The 26,816-nt window shown below is 34.8% G+C and overlaps 1 protein-coding gene across 1 annotated transcript in view; it reads left to right on the forward strand.

The window, feature by feature from the left end:
• Positions 1-26,816, forward strand: part of LOC144452800 (protein inscuteable homolog) — a 42,335-nt gene that overhangs the window by 5,883 nt on the left and 9,636 nt on the right. Inside the window, exons 2-6 of the mRNA XM_078143955.1 lie at positions 13,041-13,097; positions 24,223-24,374; positions 24,851-24,914; positions 25,299-25,428; positions 26,012-26,064. Coding sequence (XP_078000081.1) covers positions 13,041-13,097; positions 24,223-24,374; positions 24,851-24,914; positions 25,299-25,428; positions 26,012-26,064 — 456 coding nt within the window. The remainder of the gene's footprint in view (positions 1-13,040; positions 13,098-24,222; positions 24,375-24,850; positions 24,915-25,298; positions 25,429-26,011; positions 26,065-26,816) is intronic.

Genomic DNA, 26,816 nt, shown 5'->3' on the forward strand with positions numbered 1-26,816 from the left:
GTAACAGATGTGAGCTGTCATCATATCTAAGTATGAACTTTACTAATCTATACACTGTGTATTTGTATTGAGACCTAACAAGGACAATAGATATATTACACTAAATACGATATCCCACCCGTTCTCTGTTCCCAACATGTTAACTTGTAATGTTAGACTCTGTAGGGGTTGGAACTGCTTTAAGTTTACGTACACCATTATATCAGCTGTATCCATACATAATAGTGTTGTCAAGTGTAGTTGTGTCAATCACATGCATTTACAATAGGGGTATATATATATATCATTAACTGCCCTACACGTCTCTCCAGTAGTTGATGTCAACCCTATCCATACATACTACATAGTACTGGGTGTCTGACACAATGAATAAATGTTTGTTGTACCAACATTACCATGTAAATCGTGTCATCCCAAAACTGTAAGTACCATTATCTGTGTAATATCATTGCAGTTAATATGTATACCTAGTGTAGTAAAATGGCACAAGCTGAGTTGATCTCAAGGGAAAATACTTTTATTTAAAAAAAAAACACTTTTCAGTATAACGTTAATGTCAATGCATGTCTTCTTAGATGTATAACATTGTGACTGTCTTCCGGCATTTTTAGAACAGTTGATTGCAAAGTAAGAATTTCCTGAACATTTTTTGATAGTATGAAAAATTACATCATTGGAATGTTTATGGGTTATATCCTAATAACAGGTTTGAGTTCAGTCAATTTTGCTTCAGTAAGTACTCTGAGTAACTGTTAAATATGCACCAAATGTTTTTTTTATATTTCAAAGTTTAAAAAACAAAAACCAGATTTGATGGCATACAAAAAATATTTGCGTGGAGAGTTTCATATTGTGGTTAGAAAAAGAGAAAATCAAATGCATATATTAAGAAATGGGAAAAGTTTTTGAAATTGATAATGTAAGAAAAGTTTCCGGATACAAAATGTAAAAGATTTTCATCTGTGAAAAGAATTTGTATCTTTGTAATACGGCCAATAAAAACGTTATTTAATACCAAAAAAAGACAAAACTTTTAAATGTGTGGTAAAAACTACACTGAAATATGTATAAACTCAGCTTGTGCCATGCCTCCTTTAGCTTCAAATTGTTCTATACATAGACTTGACAATTACTTACCTGAAATTTTGAACTTTTGAACTTGAAGAAAATCTTTCCAACTCAGATGACTTTTCATTTGAACATATATATCTAGTATTTTCATTAAGATTTCACGATGTTATATTTTAAAATATTATATGATGAGAGTTTTTATGGATAAATTTAGTCTTCGAAATATTTTTTTGTTCTGGTTTCAAACTGGGAGAAAATGTATGAGGTTGTGTTGATATGTTATGAGCGTCACAGAACGAAGATAGCGGAATCATAGATCCAACGTTGTAAACAGGCTACCCTATGTTCTAAATGATACTAACACAAAAAGGATGAACCTGTGGTCTTGATGTTGTATTTTCAACTCTCAAAAGCATGACAGGCCACTATCTGATAAGCAGTATGTGTGCCCTCAAAGCCAATTTGTCGCACCACTGACACACACAATTTTTACTGACACACCTAAATTTGGTGTTCCCATATTTCTTACTATCTGATAAGCAGTGTGCCCTCTAAGCCAATTTGTCGCACCACTGACACACGCAATTTCTACTGACACACCACAGTTGGTGTTCCCTATCTCTTACTATGAGGTGACCAGTGTGCCCTCTAAGCCAATTTGACGCACCACTGACACACACAATTTCTAGTGACACACCTGAAGCCTGTATGGAAATCTTTAGTTTAGTTCCTATATGGTATCGTTACTATTTACACCTCCACTCACTTTAGTTAGAGACCATGTTGGCATCCAGACTAGGAAATCTTATTATTTCAACATCATTTTGTATCATATCTCCTTGCACCAATATTCATATACCCAAGGATCTTCCCATTTTATAGTCAAAACTTGTAACAATGTATATTACTAGCTGCAACTGGAATATGTTATAAAACTGTTTTTTTAGCTTTAATGATTTACAGTGTGTACTCGTAATATCATGAACTGTAGTGAATCACTTGTGGGTAAACATATCCCATCAACAGTGCCCTCTATTGACACATGTCTGGTGCCCATCTTCTACAACAACCCCTCACCCCACCTAGTCAGGATACCAGCGTGCGTTCTAACTAAACTGTGGAGGTGTAAATCGTAACGATACCATATAGGAACTAGACTAAGTCCCACCTCTCTCCCAAGTTTTTTTTTTTTTTATTTTTTTTTTATTTTTTTTTTGTGCTGGGAATTCCTCCCAGCGATTTTCTGTTATGCAAACAAATACACACAAACAAACAAATGCTACAGAGATCCATTCGGGTTTGGGACTACGTGACAGGGCTATGTAGCATGCTCTATATCACGTTGCTGTGGAACTGTCAAGGCTTTCCCAGTCAGTCCACAGGCTATCCCAGAGTCACCCAGGCCCGGCAAACATAGCACCTGCGGGCTCCGTGTGAATAATAGTCCCCGACTTTTCGAGTCATTACTCCAGGAGTCCCCCCAAATTCGCACTCGTCTTGTGAGTGAGACACGACTGAGTGATACAGCCTACCCATCGAGTCTGTAGAACACTCACCCTGGGTTTGGGTCGGTCACAGAAAAATCTCCTGTTTCCAGTGGGATTCGAACCTGTGACCTCCAGACTGCTAATCCTGTGCACTAACCACTACGCTACAGGGAGCCGGTCTCTCCCAAGTTTACTAACATGTCCTATTGGAGATAGCTTTATATACATCCATATAAAAGAAGAAAAAAGGGTTTCAGTGATTTGTATTCTATAGAATAGAATAGAATAGAATAGAATAGAATAGAATAGAATAGAATAGAATAGAATAGAATAGAATAGAATAGAATCTTTATTGCATTTCTTCATTGGATTTTCTGCAATAAGTATTCGGTGCTAAAACAAACTAGTAAATATATCAACTACAGTAAGAACGGTTAAATAAGGTTTATACAAAAGTTTAAACTTTAGGTTATACAGTTACTATAGTACATCATACTCTGTTTTGTAGATCCCAAAAGTCAAAAGTATTGGGTAAAAACCGAGTTCTAGTTAGTTTCAAATTTTCAAAAACATCTGCCTTGTCTCTCCCTAATCTCTGTAGTACTTTAATGGTCTACTAAACTTCCCCTCACAGATGGTATTACTCTAAGAAAATTACAAATGAACAATAAAGATAATCCCTTAATCTGACACTAATCCCTTTACACGTGTGATTACCAGCTCACATGTGATTACCAGCTCACTTGTACCAACTTGTTCTGAAGATCAGAAGACTTTAAAACCAACAAATTGTTCACTTTTACTTCTTGTCTTTGTGTTAGTTTTATGGCTTCCAAGAAGTAAACAATTCTTAGAGTAATCAATCGATTTTCAGAAGGCCACAGGCTCAAAGAGCAAACGTTTCAGTTCATAGACGAAGATTCCTCTCTTTTTTTCATTGCAAAATGAATAAATGAATATTCTTAGGGTAAGTATGTCTTGAAAGTGTTATAGCTAGTTGTTGTTGTTGTGCTTTGAAGTTTGTCATGTTCTTACAAAAGAAATTTATCGTAACTATAAAACCCTATATTTAGGACCTATGGATATACATTAAGGTACTGGTCGATATATCGTATGAAAATTTCCAATGGCTACAAATTTTTTATATGTTTTGCAGCAATAATTTGTTTAGATTGTAAATCAAGGATATTTTTGTTTTGTTCAAGCATCGAGGAAAGCAGCAGTGCTCTATGATTAACCAAGTAACCTACATGTATAGGATGTGTACCCCCAAATGTGTACCCCCAAAGTACACACAGACAGGAAGTAGAGTACCACCATGTCAAATTTCGGAAAGGCCTTTTGGTTTTCATCAAATCACCATGATAGAATATCATAATTTGAACTCTTCAAGTAGGATGTAGTACTGGTCACAGAGAGGACATACAGCAGAAATATCGACCGTATCTACATTTTATGTTCCAAGAACAATTTAGATAGATAAGAAACAGACTTCCCTTAGACCACTCACTGCAAATATAAACAACATCATCCGACCCCAACTGATACAAAGAGACACACACAACATCCTTGGAACAAAGAAGCTATGTCATCACATTGTATGCTCAGATTTTGACATATACCAATACGGCGTATTCCGGTTATCGAACTTCCGGTTGTTTCGCAGGAAAGTATCGCGAGAGGGCGCACCATATCTGACAAAGTGAGGGCCAGAATTTTCGTCATGGCATCTAATAGTATGGCGATGTATGAAGCTGTCAACAAAATGGGCGTAAAAGAACTCCGTGCATTCATAAAAGAGTGGAAAATTACTACTTCTAAATCTACTAGATATCGCCAGAAATGCTGTCAACCTTGGTCTTGAAACACTAGAAAATGATAATTTTCTGAGAGAACGGAAGAGGAGACGAATAGTGGATGTCAAGCATCAAAAGATAGAACTAATCGACAGCGGAAACATTGAAAGTTGGACGGAGGACCTTCGAAATATACCCGATGTAGACATGATAAACACATTTCTTTACCTTACTGGTGTCTGTTGCTTGACAAAAGAACGATTAGAAAATTACAAATCTGACAACAGCTTCCAATCTGATTAAAATCCGATGTAGATGTTGGCTGATCGTTCATTGCTATTTTACCTTCGTTATTTTGCCTGAATTGACCTTCTTGGTACATGTTTACATTTTTTAGCTTGCCTGATCGCCTCCTCTACGATCAGGCTAAAAAATGTAAACATGTACCAAGAAAAATAATATCAGGCAAAATAACGAAGGTTAAATAGCAATGAACGATTAGCCGACATCTACATCGGATTTTAATCAGATTGAACAGCTTCCAGCTACAGTCATTGCAATATTGAGAGTTCGGTCGACAATTACCAAGCCACATGTTTATATTGTAACTGATGTCGCCGCATACTTAGGCCTTTCTTGTTTATTAGAACAGTGGTGTAGCACCACGGGTGAAATCATAAAACTTTGTCCGGAAAAAAACATTTCATGTACTGGTTATAAGTTGGCATAAACATATTTGTATTGATATACTCATCTTTACTATCACACTTTGATTAGCTTGCTATTCTTTATTCAGGACCATCAGTGTATAAAAAAAACCCATTGAAGTCGGCAACGAATCATAAATATTGTTATTATGATTGATGTACCACACCGCCCACCCCTTCAATGAATCGGCCTTCCATGTAACGTTTACGTGGTTCACTCATCATACCATGTCTTATACCGATCTGATTAAAATCCGATGTACATGTCGGCTGATCGTTCATTGCTATTTTACCTTCGTTATTTTGCCTGAATTGACCTTCGTGGTACATGTTTACGTTTTTGTCCTGATCGGTAGAGGAGGCGATCAAACATGTACCACGAAGGTCAATTCAGGCACAATAACGAAAGTAAAATAGCAATGAACGATTAGCCGACATCTACATCGGATTTTAATCAGATTGGTTTTATACAAGCTGCAATAACTGTAGCGTATATTGTGATTTTGAGGGTTCTTTCCTCTGTTTTTGTACCTTTTTCCGTTCCGATATTTGACTGGAAGCAATCGCTACAATTTCTCCAACGGTAACGCAAATGGACGAGGTCACACTGAAAACGTGAGTGAGATGTCAGTGTACTACCCGTTTCAAAATGTTGCTACTTTTGGGTTTTCCTCACGGTCGAATTGCAGAGCCAAACTTACGCGAAATATTAGGAGAACAAGAGGTTAATTTGCTATTTCGTTATTTGATGGGCGATAATGCAATATTATAGCGTAAAGTTACGGGGAATGACAGAAAATCTTTAGTCAGTGGTTACGATGCCTATAGACTCTATGCTCTACAATTCTGGCCCTCACTTCCGGTTCTAAAACAGCGCCCCTAGTGGCCAAACAATCATATCTTTTATCTTTTCGGGGCTTCTTCGATAACCGGAATACGGCGTATTGAAACTAGCAAGAATTTGAGTCTGCTTGTATGGTTCCCTGTGCTGACATGTGTGTACACATACAGTGCCTGCTTGTTGGCAGGAGTGTGGTGTTGTTTATATTTGTAATGAGTGGTCTGTGGGAAGCCTGTTTCTTATCTATCTAAATTGTTCTTGGGAACATAAATTAATGTGTATGATTCCCAGTCTTTTGGCGACCCTTCGATATTTCTGCTGTACCTAATACAAGTTTCCAACTGCTTTAAGTGAAAAGATGTTCAAATTAAGTTCAGAATATAACTTAATTAGAAGTCCTCCTTCCTTAAGAAACCAGACTCACATTTCTGCGCTGAACTATTAATGTAGTCATAGTAACTAGCATATCTAAATAACAGTCCTGCAAATTAACTAACTTTTGTTAATTAAGTAACTGTTGTTAATTAATTTGACAACTTAAGACTTTCTTAATTACATTTTATTATTATTTACAACAATGTTTGAAGAGAAAACTTTTCAAAAATATTTGCTTGATTGTCACTGAAACTGTAAAATAATAAAAAAAGGAAAGTGATGAGATGTTGGCAAAGGTCTGTAAAATTTCACTTGATCCAATTGACGTATTTAATTTCCTCCGACAACTAGAGTTTTTCTTTAAGTATCCAATTAAGTCTTAAATGGACATTAAACTATCTTGACAATCTAACAAACTAAAATTCTATTCAAATTAACTGGAGTGTGTGTTGTTCGGGGTTAACAATGGTCAAACAATGGAATAAGATTGGCAGGCATTGAAATGGATACTACAGTCACAACAAAGTGGAGAAATTAGACTGGCAGACTATGAAATAAAGACCCTTACAACAACGCTAACACCTTTAACCTATTCTCTATCAATCACTTTCTCCGCTGAAAAAAAATTTGAAAAAGTTTTCGTTTTTTCGAAAATTTTTGGATTAATATATTTTCTTTTAGGGTGGAATTGTAGAAGTGGTCCTTTTTTTACAGAATTAGACCAAAATTTTGCTTCAAACGTGATTTTATTAACAAAAATTTGTGACATTTGTAAGAAAGGTTACTGTTCAGATGCAATTGTTGTACTGGTACTCAAGTACATGGTATAAACACAACAAGCCAGTACTTGAATTTCACTGATAGCTCCTCAACAACTACTAAAGATGACTTTTACTCATTGCATACCAAGTTTTCAGTGCCAAGTATATTTACTTGCTAAATTCCAGTGATGCGTTGTCACTTTTTTTTCAAAGTTTACACCTGCTGTGTGTTCTTTCCATTTCCACCTAGAATGATAACTTTCCATTTACAGATCAATACAGTATGAGCAAGTTTTAAGAAAAATTTTTGAAAACATTTATTGGGAGAAAAAAGGTAAAAAAAAAAGATACTTCAAGATTTCATTTTGTGCATTGCATATCATTACGATTTGTATCAGAGAACACAGAAAGAAAGAAATCGGATGATTTTCAAAATATTATGAAGTATAATTTTGACAGGAAACTCTATTAAAAGTGGCACAAGCTAAGTTTATTAACTTTTTACTTAACTCTTTAAAAGTGGAGCAAATCTAGTAAAATTTTTATTTTTTCTTAATTTTAAATAAAACGCATAATTTTGATGAAATTGACAGAATTTCTTGCAATTCATATATTTTTTTCTGAAAAATGTCATTTACAGAAGTAGGTAAAAAGCAAAGGGAAAAAGGGTATCTGCAAATCGTATGCAAATCATATGCAAATTATAATACTCCCTGACCACAACTAAACTATAAAACATACATTCGAACTTGAAACAGTAAAACAGAATTTCACTCTACTGTACATGCACACAGACACAAAAATGTCAACACTAAAGAAAAAAACCAGAAATATTTTGACGGCTTTTTCTCATCACTTAATGGTATTTGGCATTGTGTAAACCCAAAGTAGACTGATGTAGTGAAACTGTGCATGAAAGGAATGTGAAAAAACAGTTGAACTGGAATTCCGAGTAATTGTTTACAAAGTTCACTGCAAATGGGATTACTTCTTCAGTTTAAAGTTGTTGGTTGCCAAACACACAACTCCAGTAAGAACCTCAGAAGTTTAATGCAAATGAAGCTGTAGTTTAGAGTTGTCGGTTGCCATGCAAACACACAACTTCAGTAAGAACATCTCAAGGAATTTATGCTAGGGAGATATTTTACAAGTGGATGGTGACCAACTTACATAAAGTGAACTGCAGAAATGTGACTCTTTAATTCCATTCCAAGTTGTAACTTTTCCCGGAATCCACAGAAATCATCGAGGAACAAATAACAAGTTTTCCAAGGTAGGGTTGTCTTATTTGTCCCAGGGAATCTAACATTTTCTTATAAATGAAAATTTAAATTAACACTAACACTAACAGAGCCAAAACATTTTTTGAAGCAAATCCCTCCCAAACCAATGTAAGATACATCATGTTAATTAGTCCTATCAGGGAGGCTTCTAAAACCACTAGTGTGACATGAATGTTGGACTTTTCACGGAGACTAGCCTACCTGCTGTAAGTTATGTAACCTTAATTAGTATTAATGTTATGAATGTTAATTAACAAAGGAAAGATTTAGATAAGGCGGTTGTACAAATGTATGTGTTTGAAATAAAACAAAACTAACAGAGCAGAAACAATAAGAACAAACCCAGTACTGTCAACTTAGATCTGTTGACGCACATTGACTCAATGAGTAACTTCCTGTGTAGAGGGATAAAGTATAGCAGTACTTCCATAAGTCTGGATATGTCTTGACAACTTTTCTGTAAGATACATCCTGTCAACTTCAGGTAAGATATATCTTGATAACTGGTCTGTGAGATATATCTTGATAACTGGTCTGTAAGATACATCTTATCAACTTCAGGTAAGATATATCTTGATAACTTGTCTGTAAGATATATCTTGATAACTTTTCTGTAAGATACATCTTGTCAACTTGTCTGTAAGATATATCTTGATAACTTTTCTGTAAGATACATCTTGTCAACTTGTCTGTAAGATATATCTTGATAACAGGTCTGTAAGATATATCTTGATAACTGGTCTGTAAGCTACATCTTATCAATTTGTCTGTAAGATATATCTTGATAACAGGTCTGTAAGATATATCTTATCAACTTGTGTGTAAGATATACGTGTTGCACAGTGTTGTATATATGGTAGAATTCATTGAGTGATGCCAGGCATTATTGGTTATTGGTGTTATTGGTTTCTTCCCATCAGATGTACAGCCATTACAGATTGGAAGCCAGTTTTATAATGCCTTTTTAAGTTGATGTTAGTTTCCACATCCACTATTTCTTGCAAGACTTCACAATTTTTACAATTTTTTTTTTCTTGATTTCATGAAAAAAAAAAAACGTTTAGTTTTGGCAGTGAAAACCAGATGGGGTTGGGTAACAAGAACCAAACAATTTTTTTAGGCCTTGGCAAAGCAAATTATACTAGCTCTGCCAGGCAACTGCTTTACACTGAGAATTGAATCTTAAGGATACAAACACACTGTACCTGTCAACTACTCTATTCATTAATTCTGAAAGAGAACTCAGTGTTTAAAAGAGAAACACGAGACACGTGTCAGGCTGTAATTAAATCGGTGAAACTGTTATGGTTGTCACAGACCATTTCTTATCAAACTGGTTGTGTTCTATCAATATGTCAGTAATCTATGTCAGTCCAGTTGAACCATGTCAAGAGTATTTAAAGACCTACTTTGGCTTGAGTTCTTGATGTGAAAAAATAGTTGTCTGGCAGAGTTATAGAGCAGTTGTCCTGAACAAACAAGTGATCATATATGTATGAATTCAAACATGGTCGTTTAAAAGGCCAATGTTGAATTAAGATCAAATAATGAAAAAAAATTCGGAAATTTTTTTTTAATGTTTATAATTCTTGTCATTTTTTTTTTCATTTTTATGCAGATTCATGAGAAAATGTTTGGAATTCTTTTAAGATTTTCTCATTTTCGAATATTTTGATTTTAAAATGTTCAAATTTCTTTCAAATATTGTCATAGTGGACTATTGTGAAGGTATTAGCGTGTATAGGCAAGTTGAGAGATTGAAGATGATAGAAGCCATGGATAGTTCTATAAAATAGTCTGAGTTAAAAACAAAACTTTGTAGAACTTTGATTTTAGTTTGAAAAACATTGAGGTAACTTTTTGTGTAACCACTAATTAGTTTCTCACATTAAGAAGTGTCTTTATAAAAGAAAGCCATTGATTGGCTGTTCTAGACACTTTACGCCCCCCTAGCAACTTTGTGTAATCATCAAAACATTTGACCTACATTGAATGAAACAGCCTAGAAAGAAACTCACTTAACAATTACAAATAAGACCAGCCTAAGGGGTCTACAAACAAACATTCCGTGATGTAATCTGTATTTTGCAGTGAATTTCTTCAAATTTTTGTAAAATATTGTAAATTTCTGACAATATTTTGGATTCAACAGGTTGACTTACATAAAATTAGTTAACCAGTCCAAAATGTTTTGAAAATTACGTGAAAAGAATCGAGATTCAGATATTTTTACAAACAAGTTGTCGAACAACAGGAAATGAATGTACCAGACTTACTGTTGAATGTAGACAATGAAATTAGTTTAAATTGTGTAATTAGTTTTAATTAGTTGTATGCATATATTATGTTAAGCTGAAAGTTTATTTAAAGATTTAGGGGGACACAGAGTTATTTAGAATGTTCTAAGGTCGGCAAAGTTTGTATGTATCCGATGTTTACTTTAGTATAACCTTGCAAAGCAGTAACAAAAACTCAGCACGCTATTATTTCAGTATCATATACACCTCAAAGACTTGGACCCTTTCCATCTTGGTGTCGCTTTGTAGACAAACCTTAGTATTCAAGTATTTGTTGATTATACCGACATTCATTGTGAGAACTTGGTAACGATAACTGAACCGCCGGTAGCACGGTAGACTTTGCATTTCGCACAGTCAGGATTACGTGCAGACTGTCAAATGGAATCCATAGTTGGTAAAGCACCGCTAAACTCCTCCAAATCAAGTTGAATTTTGTGCTGTTATTGGGAAATCAGGTCAGGGAGTCGTGACAATGGCTACTATTTGTGGGTAAGGTGTTCACCATCTTTTGTTTTCTATATACATTCATGTCTGCCATTTCCGACTGCAGTGTTTCACTTTTGGTTTTAGAACCCAGGTAACAGAGAGTGGGTTAGTAATGGTTTTGTTTACACAGCATTCTTTGAATTCTAACCTTCAAATTGGAGGGGAACGTACTCTTAAAACTTAAAATAAAACCCTTAGAAAACAGTCACTGATCCTGGTAAATTTAGCTGACGTTTCAGTCACAGAGAAGAAGTAGGAAGTCTTCTTGGTTTGGACTAACAACATTCTACATTCATAGCCATGAAAGTTGGGCAAGAATCTTGAGAAAAAGCTAAACGAATATCTTCAGGTAGATTTTATCTAACACAAAATCCGTTGAAATTTTCTTAATGAAAGTTGCTGTTTTGGACTAAGTAATAACAACAGAACCCCATGATACATTGTTGAGTGCCAGGTTGGCATACTGGGTGTATTTGTGTGCACTCATGCTTGCGACGTTTTCTGCTGCACTTTCACTCACTATGCCAAGAAAGTACAGCTACAGAGCACACTGCAAGCATTCATCATAGGGTTCTGTCATATCACTGTAATATAATTGTAATGTATAACATCACAAAAAATACAGTTGTCATGACAACGTAAACTTTTATCCTTGGCTGCATATCACAGCTCCAGACATCCACTATTATGTAATACTATAATAGATAAATTAGTAGTTCTTTGTGAAAGGTTAAAAATAAAACAAACGTAAGGAAATAACATATTACGTTCTAGAACTGAAAAAGGCAAACACCTACTCAACCTTACCGCAGGCTAGTAACTATACTTGTGGTCGTTTTCTACAATCTCTCTCTCTCCACATATAGTCAAATGGGCAAATTCTACTGGAAATCTAGCTAAATCTCCTGCTGGAGAAAAGGTGAACAGTGCATGTACAATGTACCAGGCTGGTAATTAGTAAAAAATTAATCTCTGAGAACTATAGTTGTGTGACTATAAAACTGCACAAAAAAAATTAATGTCAAAAAATATCTTGGTTTTTAGGTTAACATACATTAAACAAGAAACAATGTAAAAGTGAAAAATAACTTTTGGTCTATGTAGTAATGTAGTAATTATTCAAAAAAGTCAGTAACTTGTTGCCTATCTCACTATCTCAACTAGTGTACAAGAATTGGCACCTTCATGTACAAGAACGCATTTTCCCTCTACTTATTTTCATGGTTTTTTTTCCAGTGAAGTAAATGAAAATAGGTCTTTAGCAAAAATGTCCAGATTTACTGTAAATTTGTTTTATTTATTTATTTATTTATTTATTTATTTATTTATTTATTTATTTATTTATTAATCTTTCATATACAGACACCATTTCAGTGTATTAGCACTGTTCTCCCAATGGAACCTGTTGCAATATTACGTACACAGAAAACAAACAAAACAAAAAGGGACAAACCAGGACAAAAAGTTACAGATGCACAGTGTACTTTAAAAGATATCCACTTACATTACCAGACTACATTCTGAAGATGTCTTTTAAATATCGATGAGTTCGGAGCTGTTCTATGGATAGGGGTAGATTGTTCCATAGAACAGCACCACTATAGTGAAATGCCCGTTTCCCATATTCCGTTTTAACTGTAGGGATGTATATGTTACCTTTACTGGCCTGTCTTGTGTTATAGAGATGAATTCGGTTGGAAAGATTGAACATTTCAGTGAGGTAACAAGGTGCATTACCTGTTACGGATTTGTAGACGAGTGTTGCCAGTTGGCGCTTCCAACTAATTTGAGGGCTGACCCAACCCAAGTTTTCATAAACCCAACCCGTACTAGTATCACTTGTATTACAAGCAAAAATTAACACATTTGGTTTCATTTTTTAGAGAAACAAAATTTTAAAATGTTTGTTTTCTCTTTCTTTGTTTTTTTATAGGAATACCAATGACATGAGTTCATCTCTACGTTTGTGGTTCTCAGATTCTGTTCAAAGGTAAGATCAAATAATTACTAGACTCTCTCACAGTCCTTGGGAGCATTGCTATTAGCTGTTTTGTATGTACCGATTTCTACCGAATAATTGTACTAGAATATCCTTGTACTGTGGGACCTAATCGACTACATAAGGCTATTTGTTGACATTTTACTGTGTCTCCGTGTCATTGCGATACCCCGAGGCACATCAACAAATGATTAGCCCTATGTAGTTGATGAGGGCCCACAGTACAATTATGTAGTAGATATCAGTACATACAAAAGAGCCATTTTAGCGATACCATGCTCCGAGGACTGTGAGAGAGTCTAAATTATTACATGAATTCATTTCTTTCTTTCAACCAAAGGAAATGTTGGTGACCTAAAAGGCCTTGTCACTACAAGTTGCTAAACAAGAAAATAACGATGATTTTACTAATATTTCAAACACCACAAACCAGTGACATTGTAGACACAAGTTGTCATGAAATAAAACAACCAGAGTGTATAATCCATATTTTCAGTTCAGAGACAATACCGGTCTTAGGCTGGTGCATGACAAATATGTTATATTCAGCGAATCTGTTTACATTGCTAATTATTTAATGTAGTTGAGATCTATCAGGGGCATAGACAGTCTACAAAAAGTTTCCAGAGTTGAAACAACTGAGAAAGAATATTAGATATTATTCCCAATATTTTCCTTTGTTCAGCTAAGGAAAAGATGAGTAACCTAAGGAGCCTTTCTCTCTACTCATCTAGCGACCCGTTGTGACAAACCCTCAGGTCTCGAGTATTTTCTGGCAGGATGATGTAAAATATTGCGGAATAATATATATATACCTCCTCAAGCGTAATTTTTTAAAAATCTGGAAAAAATAGTGGCGATTTAGAATGTTTTGACTTATATTTCGAACACCGCAGAACCAGTGACGTAGAACAACCAAGGTATATAATCTATATTTTCTGTTCAAAGGCAATAAGTTGGCTTGTGCATAATTTATGAAAAAAGCGGTTCACGTTAAATCAGTTTCAAACATGTTCCTTCAAGTTACAGCTTACAAAATATTAAATTAAATTTATATTGTCAGATCATATTTCATTTGACGTCATTATAAAATACACCGACCCACCAAGAAAAAATAGATTATTTTTAACTACCATTGCCATGGTAACTGAATATACTGATAGTAACGATTTCAGTTCCTACGTAAATGAGTCCCATTAAATCATGTTGATGACGTCACAACAACAAATTTTTAAAATAATTGGTTTTGAAGGAAACGGAAATATGAAATCAATATTTAGTATAATTTTTTAACGTAACTTTAATGATGTCTTCTGACTCGTCGTTAATAAAACCCATGGTGTGTAACTTTAATTTTAATGATAAACACAAAGACATCGTTTGACTGCATGATCAGTAATGAATGAAATGTATATATCAGTGGAAAAGTTTCCAAACTTTTCAATTAGTATCATGTGACAAAACCCAATGACACATACATGTAGTGTGTGTAAGTGTGGTGTACTTGGGTGGGGGGGTGGGGGGGTATTTCCACTAATGCTCGCAGTGTTTTCTGCTGCGGTTTCACTTGCTACTCTTGAGCGGAAAGTATAACTGCAGAGAAGACTGCAATGATGCACTTGTACAAATACCCCGAGTACACCACACTGGAACTCATGTGTAACTAACAGGGTTCTTTTGTTATGACAAAAGTTAATCCAAAACAGCAAAATTCTGTAATTATTACACGATGTGAGTACGTAAGTCAATGCTCAAGTTACACAGTGTAAGCACGTAACTCCACACTTTAGCCAACAATCTATACTCATTTGAGTATGATTTGCATACTTACTTGTACACACATGCACTGGTGCAAGAAATCACTAATATATTTTATAGAATACTAGATTATTATCACATACACATATACATAAATTCTGAAAATGGTAGAAATTTGGTAATAATGGGAAAATTAAACAATTGACATGAAATCCAGGATTTGTAAGTACTGTTTGAAAGCTGTATTGGATGGTACTTCCATGGTACTTCCCTAATGTTCAACAGTGAACAGTTCTATTCAGGGATGGGTCTTGGTACAAAAGGATAATGTGACTAATTATCACATACACAGATCTGTAACTACTGATTTGAGAAAGAAGCTGTGTAATAGTAATGGAAGTCGTGTTACCATAGAAACTGATGTCTATGTTGCAACTTCATTTTAATGATAAAGTGAAGACAATCTTCGAATTTGAACAAGACACAACTTGACATCTTAATTTTCATGAAAAAAAGAAAAACTCATCAAATTTCAGTTATGACTAATAGGCATGTAGACTCTATTGCAACGTAATTTCATGGTCAAGTTGAGACATCTAGATCTTTTGACTTCCGTAACGAATAAAAAACTCTTCTAGCCCTGAAGAAAATAATCAATGATATTAACGTTAGGATTGAAAGTTCAACTAAGATCTGATAAATACAGACCTGGATAATAATCAATTTGATTTACTGATTATAATATGCAAATTTTATTCATTATCTCCAAAGACAATAGAACAGGTGATCTGAGAGTCGTTAATTATTAATTGTTGATATCTAGAACACAAAGGGAGATTACCACATCAATACAAAGAAAAGTAAACATTAAGACAATAACAAACGTGTATCAATAAAGGTAACTAAAGGACAGGGTGCTGGGTCATCACCACATTTCAAGGGAGCCTAGCTCTTTTTACGTGTTCAGTAAACTTATTTTTCAACTTCTCTGATATCGTCAGTGTGCCCTCTAAGTCAATTTGATACTCCACTGACACACAATTTCCCATGATGCACTGAAATTTGGTGTTCCCCTATCTCTTACTATGTGGTGACCAGTGTGCCCTCTAAGCCAATTTGACGTACCACTGATACACACAATTTCTATTGACGCACCAAATTTGCTGTTCTCCTATCTCTTACTATATGGTGACCAGTGTACCCTCTAAGCCAATTTGACACACCACTGATGCACACAATTTCTAGTGATGCACCAAAGTTTGGTGTTCTCCTATCTCTTACTATGTTGTGACCAGTGTTCCCTCTAAGCCAATTTGACACACCACTGATGCACACAATTTCTAGTGATGCACCAAAATTTAGTGTTCCCCTATCTCTTACTATGTGGTGACCAGTGTGTCCTCTAAGCCAATTTGACCTGTACTGATGCGCACAATTTCTAGTGATGAACCAAGATTTGATGTTCCTCTATCTCTTATTATCATTATGTGGTGACCAGTGTGCACACAATTTCTAGTGATGCACCAAATTTTTCCATGGACTACAACACACAACCCGGGCTCTAAATTTTATGTTAGTGAAACGACATGAAGTCATCGTTGGTGGTGCATAGACCACAACACATAGCCAGGTCTCTAAATGTTACATTAGTGACTAAGAAACAAATCAATTGAGACCGGCAATACTAATCAATAACATATGATCAACAGTGTATCAAAACAACAAAGCTGTGATAGTTAACTTACAAATTATTCATCAAAACTATTGTCCAGGCATACAGGTAAAAGTCACACACAAAAGATAACACATAAAAGATGTAATTGATTTTTTACTTGAGACATGAGTTATAGCAAGGGAAAGGAATTATCCGGTCAGTCAGGCTCAAAGAACGAACGGATGTACCATGTAGACGAACTAGAGTACATTATTTATATGTTCCACAATATGGATAACGCCATGATGCCGTTTGACTTGCCGATATTCTGGAAAATAACAGGGAGAGAGTACAGGCGACTCAGGTAGGAAGAAAGACTGATTTTATGATAGGCAGTAATGAGATATAACGTGACAAACGTAATTGCCCAATGAAAGTACTCAAATCTGCAAATGTTTATGGATGTTGTACGCTTGAGTTTCATCGACCAATTGAAACTTGCAGTGCTTGGTTAAGGACGGATACTTTTTACAAATGTGATATTATTCTGCTTCAGGTGGTACATCAAATTCACAACAACAAACATGCCATAATAATGGAGTTCAACATAAGAAAGATTTTGCACACATTACGTATCAGAAGTGCATCATCCTTATAACTTAGATTAAGTCTTTGCACACATTACGTAGAAGTGTAACGTCTTTACTAACTCAGATTAAGTTTTTGCACATAGATATAGCAATATTTGTTTTATCATAGGTAATGTACAATATTCATATCAACAAACATTCCGTAATTTTAAAATGTCAGACAGTCTGCACAAATTATGTATACATATAGTTTGACAGTTGAATACTTTGCGGCACTCTTTTCTGTTCTGCATCAGTACATCTTATATTTTTGTGTTTTTGACAAATTTCATATTTACATTCAAACAACAGGAAATAATGATGTCATTCAGCATATTTTTTGTACCATAAATCAATTTTTTACTCTTTCTGTCTATGACTCATCTTTTTCCAGAAAAAAATCAGAGTAAAAAGTGATATTTTATTGACGTCTTTTTATGCATATATATATTATTTTAGTCTCTAATTCCTGACTATTTTATCCCCCAAAAATGCATAATTAGATATATTTTTTTCAATCGCTATATGTAAATATTTGGTGGAATTCAAAAAAATCACTTTGCTACAAATTTTTATTTCTGTACAAAACTACAGTTGTAGTAATTAGCAGTCATAATTCAAGGATCCAAAGAGGTTACCATGGTAACTGATACACATACTTTATTCTATTTACCTAATGTTGTGTCTACAGTGCAGCTTAGAACCAAAGTTACAATCTAATAAAAAATTGAATAGGTGTCCCAAACCTTGTTACTAATGTTTACATCTTTTTTATGTATTATGGGATGTAAATAAGGTCTACATCGTCGCACACATGACAACGTTTATCGAACGATAAACCGTTTTTTTGCCGTGAAGTGTGTGAATTTTGTTGAAACGGTTGGTGGTCTGTTTTTGTACCACCAATCCATACTTCTTGTTATCAGCTTTTAATCCACGGTTCACTTTTTCACAACATGATTATCAAACAAGTTCCATTGTTATGTAAATAGTGTGTATTGTTATGCAAATATGGGTCAATATCTCCAAGACACCCTTTCTGTTGTTATTTAAAATGTGTACATTGTTATGCAAATGTAGTCAATATCTCATTATCTCCATGGCAGATTAGTTACTACATCAAGTTTACATGCACTACCTGTTCTAGACTGTATGCGTCATGTCGTCCCACCCTCACCGACGTTGACCAATTTGTGAGGGCATCCACCCCACCGCCACCCCCTTGTACTAAGATTCTACGTTGTAACGATACTACAATAATTTATAATATTTATATAAAAATAATCATTTTATTTAACTCTACAACCCCTTTCGGAGTACGAGAGACAGTGAGAAGTTTTTAAATATACACATTCAAAAAATACATTCAAGAAACAACACTGGGAGACATGATTCTAGATATTGTCCCCAATTATATGGTTTTGTTGACTGTAGTCTAGTTCCTACGGTATTGTTATGATTTACACCTCCACTCACATAGTCTAGTTCCTATACAGTATCATTACCATTTACACCTCCACTCACATAGTCTAGTTCCTATACGGTATCGTTACCATTTACACCTCCATTCACATAGTCTAGTTCCTATATAGTATCATTACCATTTACACCTCCACTCACATAGTCTAGTTCCTATACGGTATCGTTACCATTTACACCTCCACTCACATAGTCTAGTTCTTATACAGTATCGTTATGATTTACACCTCCATTCACATAGTCTAGTTCCTATACAGTATCATTACGATTTACACCTCCACTCACATAGTCTAGTTCCTATACGGTATCGTTACCATTTACACCTCCACTCACATAGTCTAGTTCCTATACGGTATCGTTATGATTTACACCTCCACTCACAATATAGTCTAGTTCCTATACAGTATGGTTAACATTTACACCTCCATTCACAGTCTAGTTCCTATACAGTATCGTTATGATTTACACCTCTAGTTAGAAACCACATTGGCATCCAGAGTAGGGTAACTGGGGCATATAATTGTGGTTTAAATCTTACCCAAGGACTTATAGCCATTCAGAAAGAAATGGCTGCAGTGATGAAGCTTGAAACTGCAGATTGCGCACTGGCCTCTCTGACCGACTAACCATCAGATGTCATGTTAACAGTGTAGTACTGATGCAGTCGTAGCTATAATTCTGTCTTTGAGCAACTATACAACGCAGTCACTATACAAAATAATTGTATATCAGCAAATGAATTGAATGTGGAAAACATAAACTCTTTCATTTCACTTTTTCATTTATGTCAATATTAAATAAGGCAGGGAATTTTAATGTGTTTTGGCTAAATGGAATATATTGACTTAAGTCCAAATACTGGAATTGTGAAGTAATTTGAAACTAATCCGATATATCTATATATGGATGTTTGTCTTCTAGCAATCTCTTATGAGAAAAGAAGCAATTAGTGGATGGAGAATGATAAATGGAGGACCCAGGGAATAGTTTAATAGATTTCATGATCAAACATGTATCTAGTAATTTAATTTACTATGTTGCTATTAGCAAGTTTATTAAGCTCCTTGTCTGCTCATTTCATGCTTGTAAATTTTATTAACTGTGTATTCCATTTCATGCTTACCTAAAGCTGAATGGAATAGTCCATTTGTCCTGGTGGATTGTAACTGAGCAAACCATTATATGTGAACAATGGAGGGGGAAGGAACTAGTGGTCATGGTGTGTATCAGTTTGGCAAACTTTCAAATGCACTTGTTGGCAACAATAGGACAATCCCCTGTAGGCATATTATTGTTCAACTTGTCAACATTGTTTGCATTGTTGCACACATTGTATACGCTTCTTTGTTATGTGTATTGTTATGCAAATGAGGTCAACAAAGAACCCATCACCATTCAGCCTCCTCTTTGAAAGGAAACTGACCAGGTCTGTTAAGTTCATCCTCTCAAGTTGCGTTGGCTGTCAGACATTGTTCGTGAAACGTAGTGCATGACGCACATCACTGATCCATTCACCCTAAAGTCTTATTGGGAAATTTAGCGGTTTTATTTTCAATGGCAGTTTTGGTGCAGGTTTGACGTATTTGTGTTCAACATTGGGTGTACCGCAACCACTGGGACAGACGTAGATTTCTTGAAGTCTATCCTAACATAACAGGTAATCTTCATGTTATCACTGCTCACATTTCTACTTCAGAGAGACTTAGCTATTTCTGAGAAGTGCTCCTAATCTCTCACATGTGTTTCCAGTGTGTTATTATTATCAGTCTAAATCTCTTGTTTTCAACACTTCTAGAGTTTGACATACATGTATTCCGACTACATGCCAACAAACTTTCCAACAATATTCAAGGCAAACTCTCTTGCCGACATGCCTTCCGACTGCAAGCCAGGGAATTTTCCTTATATTCCAGGGAGTACTCCGACTATGTTTCATGGTATTATTTCATTGTACGGTTCAGTGTATTAATCAATGTACTCAACCCTAAGTAATGACAGATGGTAAAATTTCTAGTATGTCCCCAAGTAAATGATTATTCTTCCATACCATATGTAGTCCCTGGTTGTCTAGGAAACAGTGGTTGATGGTATATCTGTGATGATATGAAATATTAAATTTACATATTACTTTTTTGATGATGCTTAGACATCTTATTTATAATATTATATTTCTGCGGTAATATGAAATTTTAAATTTACATAAATGAAAATAGTATTCATGTTATTCTATAAATAATATTAGTTGTTGTTGTTGTTGTTGTTGTTGTTGTTGTTGTTATAGTATTTGATTATTAAGTAAATACAATAGTTAATTTAGTTCAGACTTCTTACAAAAAAACAATCTCATAGTGCGAAATTAGTCAAAAATTGACCCAGCTGTCTTTGTACTAAATTACTACCACAGACATCTACAGTATGTTAGTACTAATACAACAGTTAAACTTCTTTAAAAAAAGCCCTCTCATAGTGCCAAACTGGTCAAAGATTCACGCCATATTTTTACTAAATTACTACCACAGACATCTACGGTATGTTAGTACTAATACAACAGTTGTACGGTTCCCATTCTTGTAATCACTTATTTAGCATCCAATGTGTCACACCTCTATATGTGGTCTAAACAGCTAGCTCACCAAAACAATGGCCCTGACAACATTGTACATTTATTTTGATGATTTTGCACATCTATCAGAATTTTTAATTTCAAAACCTAACGTGTTGTGACCATCTTCATGTGAAACGTTTCAACCTTTGAGATGAAAATGAAATAAGATAGGCAAACATCAGTGCAAGTCTTATGTTAGCCTTCACAGTGTCTAAGCAGCCATATGTTAGCCTACACGTAGACTTGGAGGATTAGCACTACCACTTCATTTGCTATCCCAACTGACATTTTGATGTCGAATTTTGCTGAAGAAGGAAAGTGAAATAAAAAATAAAAAAAATATAGTAGTAGCGCTAGTACTTCAAGTCTACATGTACACTAGCACCCTGGTTCCATATGTTAACCTTCAAAGCCAGACTTACATGTTAAATTTCAGTAAAAGCTTTCACAAACCAGTTAGATTTTAATTAAGTTATATTTATTCTGTTAGGGTCGATGCTATTAATACTGACAAATTGGTAAACAAAAAACTTGCAGAAAATGGCTGTTTCAGACACAAAAAAAAACGAGTTTTGAGATTAACCATCTGTTCTGGTAACAGTATTAGACAGTGGTAGGGACACTTTACAGCCATCAATGGTTTCATTGTTATTGACCAACTACTAAAAATTGACAAATTGACAATCAATAAACACTCATTAATTTCACAATGCATGGTCAACTTTGATGTTTGTTCTCAATTCTCAGGGTATTATTGGCGAACTAACATAAACAGCCCATAGTTAGTGTATACTTTGAAACAGTATGTATGTTTAGGTTGGTGGTAAAACAGGTACCTACAGCCCATAGTTAGTGCAGTGTTCTCCCTAGGCCCTTGAAGCGGCACGGCACCGTGACGCTTGGACGGCAGGCCGTGACGCTTGACAATGTGCCGTGACGCTTTAGATCTTGCCCGACATCCTTGTTTATGATATGGTAATGATTACCAGACAGATTTCATTGAAGTTTGCCATCAGTATTGTTTTCGATAGGAATAAAATGCGTAAACCCGCTAATGGTAGTGTGATTCACACTCGGTACAACAGCTTTCGGTAAATCAAAGGCAAAACCGGCCCATCCGTAACGTCGGTTCGACCGTAGAAGCATGTCGGAACTGCCAGATTTTGACAACTATAAAATCAAACGATGCCGTGCCATTTTGCTATAAAGTATAAAAGTTCGACAAATGCATGAAGTTGACATTCAGTGTCTAGTTAATTTTCTATGAGTGACAGAGTAACAGTGATAACACCGTATGTCTCAACCCAAGAGCATGAGCATGTGCATTCTTCAATGTCGTGAAAAGAGTTGAACAGACTAATGTACCTTTCGATAAAGTGGCAATGTTATCTCCGATTATCAGCTTCATGTTCAATTTTACCCTGAAAACACGTTTAGTTTGTAGTTTGACATTGTAATTTGTAGACTGATACATCGTACGATCGTACGACTACGCATGGATTTTCCAATATGGCGGCCATGACGTCACAAACTATCGCGAGTTTTGGAAGTCCTCCATAGGGAAGTATAGTAAGTCTCGTGTATCACGATATTTCGGACTAACACGATGTCTGCCGGTTGCTGTACACAAACTTTTCGTGTTTCGAAAGTCTAATTTATCTGTGGACATTAAGATTTAAATAATTTCAGCTTTCCTAACAATAATAATCAATAACACTGCTTTATGATGAGTTTCTTTTGGTGCTAATATTTTGAATTAATAAATTGGCCTTCAACTTTCCTTTGGTCACATGTACATGTACTACTTGTTTGATATTAATTTTATTATGATGTACTTTGATTTTTCGGAATATAATTATATGTAAATTTATGCTAATTTATGCTAATGAGCCGACATCCTATCAACAAATCCTGGGGAGAACACTGTAGTGTATACTTTGAAACTGTATTTATGTTAGGTTGGTGGTAAAACAGGTACCTACTTTGGAGTTTACAACCAAGAACTCCATAAGGCCAAAAAAAAAAAAGAATTGTTTGGTTCCGGTTACCCGACCCCACCTAGTTTTTTACTGCCGACTCTAAATTTTTTTTACATAATCAAGGAAAAAGTAATAAAATCGCCAGAAATAGTGGATGCAGAACCTGACATCAACTTAAAAAAACATTATAAAACTGTTCTTCCAATCTGTAATGGCTGTACATCTGATGGGAAGAAACCAATAACACAGTGACCATTTGAAAAACAATGGAAAACATAACTACCTGAACTAGAGACAAAAAAGAATTGCTTCTAGTCATGCAGTCTGCAGATCCAGGGGGAAACACAAAAATAACCCTCCCTACTTCAGTGAAGACAACTGCAGAGCCAATCATAAACAAGCAAATGACATCTGCCCCACATACAACTTGCTCTAAAATACTAAATAAAAAGAACAGTAACTGCCATAAATAGTAGATTGAGTGACAGGTTTGTTGAGAATAAAAAAAATTCACATCGTAGCACCTCTTTATACAAAACGCCCTGAACAACGCAGGTTTTCTCCAGGTACTTCGGTTTCCTCCTGCATTAACACTAAACCCATGAGGGATGACCCTCACTGGACTTCTTGGGAGACAAGTGTTTATATACTTAAGAACGATCCAGTATAAATAAAAAATTTGTTTTATTTGTCTTTAGTTCTGCGGTGCTCAAAATATAAAAAATTATTCTCTGTATAAGAATGACAAATGAAAAATAAGTCTTTAAGGATATTTTAAAAATTTCTGTAAGAATGTATGATTAATGTAAATTGAGAAATTTTGTTTTCATTTTTGAATTTTGTATATCTTTGTTCCAAAATAGTCACTTTTGTTTTGTTCATAATTTGTTGTAAATTTTCTATTTTGTTATAATTTTGTTGTCCAAAATATTTCAAAATTGAATAATTTTCTATTGATATTTGAAATTATGCAACATTTTAATTTGTGTGTTTTTGTTGTTTTTGTTGACAGAATGAGAGTTAGTGATGTAGACTCCGTACAGAGATGGTTGGAAGATTTACGTGGGATGACGGAGACAGAGTGTATGTGTATTTTACAAGGAAAGTCTATCTCAGGAGCCGTCAAAGAAGGACAAAAAACAAAACGTATTCACAGTATCAAAGGTAAAACAGGAATTTTCAATAAATTTTTTTTTTAAAAAGGTGCATGAAATTATGATTATGCAAATAGTTTGAAGGACGGCAACAGGTGCTAGAGTTCATACGCTCCTGGAATTTCAGACTCCTGGAAACTCGTAAAATCCTTCGACATCACTGTTGTAAAGTCTTGATTCGTTAGATCAATCAATCAGAAAAATTTCTAAAGTGCCTGTATCCTATACAAAGTAAAGTTCAGAGTCGCTGTACAGCTATATATTGAAAACTTTTACGAATAAGTATATTTTAAGGTTCATGACAGCTGATGATGTCAAATCTGTTTCTAAATAATCATGCTACTTGGAGGAGCATCTATGTACAAGGACACAACACAAATATCAAACTTTCATTTTTGATACAGTTAGCCTAAAATACCTACAATCTTTATATACCATTGTAGAATTTCATTTGTTTATAATTATGTTTTTTTTTTCTGATTTCAGATAAGTTAAGAATTCTCAGGCATAAAGCCAGTGCAATAACCACAGCATTTGCTAGGACGTATAAGTAAGTATGACTTGATTTTTATTTCATAAACCTTCTAATATTATTCAAATTAAATACTTATTCTAAATGTTATGCATCAATTTGTAGTGATTACAAATGATTGTAAAGTTGTCTGCAGTGAAGTACATGTGGCATACCATTAATGTCAAAGGTCAATGTTATGCTGTCGTCACTTTTGGAAATATTAGAAAAAAAATGAAACACTAAATACTAGATTTTGTAGGAAAAGTCTGACCTCCTAATTTTATCAATAAAAAGAAACACAGTGCACATATTTAATATTTCTACTATTGTATGTTTGGATATATTTTATGAATCTCATTTTGGTATTGCTTGTTGCCATGGGTATATTTTATGTATTTTTATGTTGCTGTTTGTTTTTAGTAAATTAGAAAAAGAAAGATGGTCTTCAGTTCATACATGTGTTATAGATATGACCTGTGAGATTAGACAGATTCTACATGATTGCACAGAAGATATAGAAAATGGACCAGACCCCATGGCAATATTTGTGGTAGGTATAATGATCATTGTGTCAATCACCTCCCTCTTTTTCTCTTTGTGTTTCTGTCTCTGTGTTTGTCTCTTTCACTGTCTGTCCATGTTTGTCTGTCTCTGCCCTTTCTGTCTCTGTCTCTCTCTGTCTCTCTCTCTGTCTCTCTCTGTCTCTCTGTCTCTGTCTCTGTCTCTCTCTCTCTCTCTCTCTCTCTCTCTCTCTCTCTCTCTCTCTCTCTCTCTCTCTCTCTCATTCTCATTTTCTCTCTCTGTTTCTCTGTCCCTCTCCTTCCATCTTTTTCTCTTTGTGTTTCTGTCTCTGTGTTTGTCTCTTGCACTGTCTGTCCATGTTTGTCTGTCTCTGCCCTGTCTGTCTGTCTGTCTCTCTATCTCTATCTCTCTCTCAGTTCATATTATGTATAATAATAGAATATTTCCCTGTATATAAAAGACAAATAAATAAATAAATAAATAAATATTGTAAGTAAGTAAATAATTAAGTTACTGATCAATAACGTGTTACTTAATCAAACTCTGTAGTTATACACAAAATAAGTTTTGCAGGGAAAGTACTTACTACAAAATCACTTTTATCCCGACAGGAACAAGAAATTGTCATGGAGGAATGCGCCAAGTTAGTCAAACATGTTGAAAGGTAAGTATCAACCAATCAGATAGACTTTTAAAACAAATGGTACTCATTAGCAAAATTTACCATATTTAACTTTCACTATGATTGGCTAACAAACCTTTATTCAAATACTTGCAGTTTTGAGTCACCAATCAAAAGTTAGCTTGTGTAGAGGTTATGTTTCTAGCAAATCAGATTGAGTGTTCTATTGTCAGTGTGAGTACTGACCTGAATATAACATGTTCTGAAGACACCAAAATCGATTCTATAGAATCAGCTTTCGAGGTTCTTGAATCGACGGAGAAGTAAATGTCAAGAAGTCATAAAAACATTGTCTGAAATGAAAGACCATCTCCTGGTGTGATTTGTTTTTCACACCATGAAATAACCGGTAATTATAGGTTTCAGCGTTTTTTTGTAGTTCCTGTCTTTAACAACAAAAGTACATTCCATTGGTTGTGGACATGTTGTTGTGGTGTAGCTAGTCATCTCTATTCATGGATAAAGATTTGATTTTCCAGTTCTTACATCTGAAGTTTTTTGTTCAGGATTTTCAACAACGGAATCATTCATCCGTAAAGTATCCTACACACAATGGATAGAAAAGTAACCAGCATACACTTCATCAGACTGTCATGTTAACAATAAAGTGACCCACTGTGCACGTGTGCTGAGTTATTTTTATACATATTCACTGGTAAAATGGTAAAATGTTGGCAATCTAGGTTGAGGTTATTTCAGTTTGTTTGACAAATTTAATATTGGTATATATAAGT

Source organism: Glandiceps talaboti, chromosome 23 (assembly GCF_964340395.1).
Source record: "Glandiceps talaboti chromosome 23, keGlaTala1.1, whole genome shotgun sequence".
NCBI classification, from domain to species: Eukaryota; Metazoa; Hemichordata; class Enteropneusta; family Spengelidae; genus Glandiceps; species Glandiceps talaboti.